The sequence below is a fragment of the Mustela nivalis genome (assembly GCF_964662115.1).
Source record: "Mustela nivalis genome assembly, chromosome: 18".
NCBI lineage: Eukaryota > Metazoa > Chordata > Mammalia > Carnivora > Mustelidae > Mustela > Mustela nivalis.
Window position 1 is genome coordinate 174,286 of NC_139037.1, and position 6,741 is coordinate 181,026.

Sequence of the window (6,741 nt, forward strand, 5' to 3'; positions counted from 1 at the left end):
CCCACCCCAAAGAGCGAGAAGGACGCCTCCCGGCTCCCTGTCTTGTGGTATGAAGGGACAAACAAGGTACTTTGAGCTCGGCTGGATCCCTTAGGGGTGGGGGAGGCAGGAAAAAGCTGCAGCAGGCACTGAACCCTCCAGAAGAAAGCATGGGGCAGGGCTCAGAAGGACGGTGGGTTACAATGGCAGCTCTGAGCTTCGAGGCCCTTCTCTGCAGTGGGGAATGCCACCTGCCCCTCCCCTCTCAGGGATCTGCCATGAGATTGCAATTGGACCTGGTCCGTGGGGCTGCTTTGGGCCCCTGCCAGGCACAGTGCCTGGAATGGAGCTGCTGCTCAGTGAGTACTGCTGTCAGGAATTATCCAAAGGACACCAGCCAGGCAAGGGACTGACAGGGTGGGGATGGTGGGTAGTGATATCTGTCTGATTCACGCCCTGGTGTCACCTGGACTCCTGGTCCAAGTGAGGCCAGCCCAACAGGGTGATAGAGGCTAAGTGGGGAGACAGTGTGCATAAGGCGAGATGGGGGATTCCTGGGATGGGGGGCGGGGGGAGGAGGGCCCACTGGTCAGAAGAGAAAGGAGGGTATGAACTAGACTCACAGTACAGACATTACATTACACATGCAGGACACCGCTGGCTTAATGTTCTACCGGGGTCAGACACTGTAGTGAAACCACCTTATAATAAGGTCCTTCTGATATTTCAGTATCAGAATCTTCTAGGAAGGGTCCGATCACAGCACATGGAGGTCCCACAAGCAGTCAGCTGGACAGGCCTGTGGTGTGTCTGTGTCTAGGCTGCGCTCCGGAGTGCATTGACAGGGTGTGGCCGCGCATAAGCCCCTTTCCCCCCACCCTGAGCTCTCCAGTTTGACTAGTCTAGAAATGGGTCTTTTGTTCTCGAGAGACACCCCTCCCCCACAATGTGTCCATGATGCAGCTTTCTGTGGTTGGCTTCCGGCTGCCTGGGGGCCCTCCCTGTCCCCTACTCGGGAGTCCTTGGTAAGCATTTGGCTCTTCCCCGAAATTGGCTGCGCCTCCCCATCCGAGCAAAGGAAGAACCTTTGCAGCACCCTGTTAGCCAAGCCCCATTACCCACTGTCCCGTCTTCCTGAGTGATGGCGTCGGGCCAGGCCACCTCTCTCTCCATCCCCAGGGAACTCTGGTGCCAGGTTCAAGGCTGACTCACTATCTTGTCTCCCAGCAAAGACTGGCCCTGCCAGGAACCAGCGCCTGTCCTCAAGGCCAGCAGTTTGAGCTGAAGCTACCAGCAGGGGTGGAGCCTGGCTGGGGGCAGAGTGGGGGTGGCTGCCAGCGGCTGCCGAAGGCTTGAGGCATTACCAGCCCTGCCTTCAAATTGGCTGATACCATCACCCTTGACACCGCCGAACCTGCATCAGGAAAGGGGTCAGCTGTAGGCTCAGTACCTGTGGAGGAAACCAGGTGGGCTCCCCAGTGAGAATCCCAGGTTCGCAACAGAGGGAGGACCTGAAGGCTGCCAGTACCGTACTCACCCCAGATGGCCATTCCCTTCGGGACTTTGGACTTGGACAATCCCTGGACAGCCTCACCCCACTCTGGGAGGCCTTGCCTCAAATACTTCCCCTGGGGGCTATGCAGGGGGAGAGTAGACCCCAACCCCCAGCACACTCTAAACTGTGGGCAGACATGGAGGAGGGGTGGCAGGACTGGGTGTGAGAGGGGTGAGCTCAGGTTGAGGTCACACATGGGTAATGGTGGTCGTGCCCCTGCTGCAACTGAGGGCAGCCTGGACGGTCCCGGTGCTGTCGGGTGGAGGTGACTGGGCCAGGGCAGCTGCTGTTTCTCACTGTAGTTGCTCTGAGCTGGGGTTTCCACCATGGAGAGAAAGCTGAGACCCAGGCCCAGGGTGGGTATGATTGGGGTCCCCACACTCTCCCCTTGGTTAGGCCTCAAGCGCTCTGGGTCCTTGGGGGCTGTGGTCTCTTCACCTGGGCAGGCCTGCCATGGGTCTTGGCTGGTTTCTGGGATTCACTTCTCCCTGACCACACCCTCAACCCCGCCCCGCCTCTCCCCCTTCCTCCTCTCTCCAGCTTCAAGCACTTTCTGAAAGAGGCCAGGCAGGGGGCCAGGAGTCTGCATCAAGCACAGCATTTATTACCACACTGCTTCCCTGAGGCCCTGCACACTGGTCTCTGACTCAGGCCGACAGCCTCTGCCCTGGCCAGAGCAGGTGTTGGCCGGCCTGGTTCGCTGGGGACAGGCATCAGACACGGATGGGCCCCCAGCTCTCTGGTCACCACTGAGCCTTAGATCAGCACCCCCTCCACTGTCGACATGGTCCCTTGGCCTCAAACAGGAGCTCCCTGCTTCCTGCAGCGGTCCTGTGCGGCCAGTTCTTGCTGGTTAGGAAGCCCCTCTTGTGGAGGCTCTCCAGGGGAAGAGTGCTCGTCCAGCCCCCCCCCCCCCCATGCTTCATGTCCCAGCAGGCAGGGGGAGCAGAGGTGAGTGTGCAGAGCTTGCCTAGTCCCTGGGTGGAGGTGGAGTGCTCCAAGAGTCAGCAGAGATGCGTCCAGAAGCCGGAGATCCGCCTCCAGTACCTGCGGCCCCACCATGTCTCCAGCCTCCTCCCCTCCACTGTCCACAGCCACTCCTGGAGCCTGGCGTGCCTTCCTTTCTCAGGCCCCAGAGGGTCTGTGCGGCCACACCCCTGGAGATCATCTCTTCTGCCCCTTCAGGCTCACACAGGCCATGGGACCCAGCCACCGCCCTCTGCCGAGCAGCGCAGCCAGCCCACAGCCTCACCAGGAGCACAGCACCACCTCCTGCAGTGTCTTTCGGAGCTCCTGACTGCAGAAGGCATAGATGAGGGGGTCGATGATGGAGTTGCAGATGATGAGAGTGAGGAAGAGGTTGAAATTCTTGAAGACGCAACCACAGGTGGGGTGTTGAGGGCAGAGGACCATGAGCGAGAGGTGCAGGAAGAAGGGGCCCCAGCAGAGGAAGAAGATGCCCAGCAGGACCGTGAGCGTGGCGGTGCCTTTGAGGCTGAAGCCCTGGCGGGCAGGGCGCTGCCTCTTGTGCAGCCGGGCAATGCGGCGGGCGTGCTGGCAGGCCTGGGCCAGCATGTGCACATACAGCCCCACCATGAGCACCAGCATGGTCACGAAGAAGCTGACGAGGCAAAGCAGCACAGCCACGTGGTTGTCATAGGCGATGAAGAGCGCGCCGGCGAGCATGCTGGCCAGCCAGATGGCGGAGATGACGCGCCAGGCGCGGGCCAGCGTGACGATGCTGTGGTAGCGCAGCGCGTAGAAGATGGAGATGTAGCGGTCCACAGCGATGGCGCCCAGGAAGCAGAGGCTGGACACCATGGCACCGCACACGAGCACGTCAATGGCGTCGTCCAGCTGCTGCACCATGGTGGCCGGGGCGGCCAGGGCGCCTGCCTCCTTCAGCAGCAGCACGGCCATCTTCAGCATGTTGCTGATGCTCACCAGCAGGTCGGACACAGCCAGGCAGCAGATAAAGTAATACATGGGCGAGTGCAGGTTGCGGTTCTTGGCGATGGTGGCCACCACCAGCACGTTCTCCAGCACACTCACCAGCCCCAGGCTGAGGAAGAGCCCGTCGGGAACGGACACCTCCAGGCACTGGGGCCCTGTCTGGTTGGTAGGCGGCCTGAGCGGAGGGGTGGCTGGGGGTGTGGAGTTAAGGGAGCCTAGCAGCCTCCTCTGGGGGCCCTGCACAGACATAGTCCCACCGGGGAGCAGAAAGGGGTCCTCACTCGCAGGCGCCCCGCTCAGTTCATCGCCCCACCAGCAGGGCTCGTGTCCCCCCAGACCGCCCTCACACTCACCCTCTCCCTGTCTGTACCCACGTCCACTTGGCCATGACCCCGCTGAAGAGACACCAGCCTCCCACCAGAGTGGTCTCTTCCCAGCCAGGACCCCAAGCCCTCGAGACTGAGCTTCTAGTCTCTCTGGACTCCAGACCCTCAGCCCCCCTCCCCACCTCCTCTGTGGAGGTACCGTTGCTCAGGTCCAGACATACGTTTCTGGGCGGCTTGCTGTGTTGTGGCTGGCCAGGCCTCCTGCTCCTCCAGGCCCGGGGTGGGCTGAGGTTCCAGAAAGAATGAACCCTTTCTGCACATCTTTCAAGTCCCCAAAGCCCCTCCCCCTAAGGGTGGTCACATGACGGGCGTGCACCCTGGACGCACAGTTGGAGAGCACCCTCGCTCGGCATTCACCAGGCACCAGGGGCAGCCAGGGCGACACCGAAGACTGGGGCTCTGGGGGACGTCTCCCCTGTCACCTGTACTCAGCCCACTAGTACTCCCAGCCCTGTGCCACTCCCGGGGCTGCCTCTACATCTGCTCCAGGTTCCCTGCAAACTCCACTGCCTCCTGGAGCCATCTCTCATCTCTGGCCACCCACCCGATGCCAGTGTGCCTTGGGAACAGTCATTGGCTGTCGACCCCCCCCCCCCCCCGCCTGAAGCCCAAACTCCCTACCCCATGTGAGATGCTTCCTCAGGGCAACCCTATCCCCTAGGACTCCCACCCAGTCCCTGGAGCCCTGAGGGAGGGCTCTTTCTCTGCCTCCTTCTCCCACGGGGGAGGGGCAGGGACAGAGCTACCAGCCCTAGTGACCAACAGCCCCCACTTCCTCCACAGAGAAACCACTTCAAAGGCAGCCACGGGGTGCCCAGCCCAGAGGGCCTGTGGGCACCTGCTCCAGGGTGCTCCTAGCACTTTCTCACTGCAGACTGGAGTTCCTCCTCTGGGAGCGGAAGTGGGAGGGGGAACCAGACGGTTTGTGGAAGCGGGAGACAACGTGAGGCAGGAGGAGGTCGGGGCTTGGCTGGGTGGTGGTGGCAGGGCTGGGGGGGGGGGGCGGGCTCCTTCGGACATTACTGTTCAAACGCACCCAGGGCCAGGCAGCCCACTCCCGAACATGAATCATCGCTTACAACTGCATCACCGGTAGGACAAAGCTGTCCCCCCCACCTTGTGCTTCTCGCTGAAGAACATCACACATCAAAGTACATGAACTGAATACGCAGGTTTGTGGGTGCTCCAACCTAAACACGGCCAGGAAAGCAGCACCCAGACCCATCCAGAAAACTTTGTTAATTGCCCCTGAACAGCTTGGGGGTCCCCCTGCCCTGGGGGCCCTCCGTGACATCCTCGTGGCTGTGTGGAGTGGTCTTTGGTGCACAGACCCCAGTGGGCATCTCCTGTCTGTTCTGGTCCCATCTTTGGGGGATACAGGCCCCCTGCTTGCACAGGGCAGCATGTAGGGGGACCTGCTGGCCTGTTGCTGGCAGAGCATAAGGACCCCAGCCCATCTCCCCACAGAGAACAGAAGACAGCCCCACACCCCACTGGCACCAGGCACAGGATGGGCCCCCCACACCAAGCTCCTTGCCCTCTGTGGAACCCACCCCTTCCGTTCTCTCCTCCTGACGGAGAACCCCAAAGGGAGCAGAGGTTCCCAGGACCACGGTCAGGGGCGGTGGTCCCAGCAGCAGGGAGGGGCTGTGTAGGCACCGCTGCCATGAAGTCCAGCTGGGTCCCTGCCACATGGGGCCCAGGATTCACACCGCAGCTGTCCGTCACCAAGGCCCAACTTCCTGACCACCTTCCTCCTCTGGGGGCAGTCTGCCAGGGCCCCCCCGGTTCTGTGTCCACACACTGCCAGGACGCGGGATCTCCAGCTCCATAAATGAGGCCTTTGAGATGGACATGCTTCCTCCCACCCCCAGCCCCTGCTGGAGACTTCAAAGAGCCTGAGAACTGGACAGCCTCTGGCCAGCAACCAGTCTTCCTGCTGAGGCCTCGAGACTCCCCGTCTGGTTCTGATGTGCCTAATGGGGACTTCACGGGAGGGAGACTCTCAACTTTGTGATTAGTTACGGTTATGAGGGAAATGTCTGCATGAAATCCCAGATAATCTTAAGGCCAATGATAACTTGATCTCTCATGCCCCTGGGAGGTAAGGACTGGCCACAACTGTCCAAGCGGAGACCCATACGTAAGGAGGCTGACAACAGGAGCGCCAAGGACAAGGCCTGGCACACACCAGGCCCGCATGCTGCGCGCACTCAATGCGTAAACGAGCTTCATGGGGCAGTTGGAGTCCAGTGAGAGAGCAGCATCTAGCCATGGCCACACCAGGGGGTGGGGTTAGTGCCTGACCAGAGGGCCCAGGCGCTGCTTACTTCACGGAGCTCCCTGAGGGCCAGCCAGGAGACAGAGTCCCAGGAGCAACCACATGGCTCCTCCACGGGATCTCAACCAGGCCTGGCCCAGAGCTGGGTCACAGGGGCTTCTCTGAACTCGTGTGCTCACCCTGTGGTGTCTGCGCTAAAGACTACAGACCCTGGGGTAGGGTCTGCCTTCACGGGAGAGAGCATAACCCGTCAGCACTCTGTCCATGGGCAGCAGGCCCGGAAGGAGCCCATTCACCCCTGCCTGGACCCTGGGGAGGCAGGGCAAGCCTTTAGAGCAGATGCTCCCATGTGAGAGAGCTGGCTGTCTGGCCATCTCCATGGAAATGAGCTGCAAGGAATGACCTAAACCTGAGCAGTCTGGCTGAGTATTGATGACGTGATCATCTCTCGGGGCAGTGGGCCGAGAAGCAAGCAGTCTCAGCACGGCCTGGGCCCAGCCTCTCTCTGCTGTACTCTCTCTAGGACACTGGCTCTGCTCGGAAGGTCACCAACTCCCAGTCGTAAAAGGGCTGCTGCGACTCCGGAC

At 61.1% G+C, this 6,741-nt stretch overlaps 1 protein-coding gene across 1 annotated transcript; it reads right to left on the bottom strand.

The window, feature by feature from the left end:
- Positions 1–2,108: 2,108 nt before the first annotated feature.
- MC1R (melanocortin 1 receptor) lies at positions 2,109–4,215 on the bottom strand. The gene has a single exon (XM_082711577.1). It carries the CDS (start codon positions 3,734–3,736, stop codon positions 2,783–2,785), a length of 954 nt encoding a protein of 317 aa, XP_082567703.1. The 5' UTR covers positions 3,737–4,215; the 3' UTR covers positions 2,109–2,782.
- Between the last annotated feature and the right edge of the window lie 2,526 nt (positions 4,216–6,741).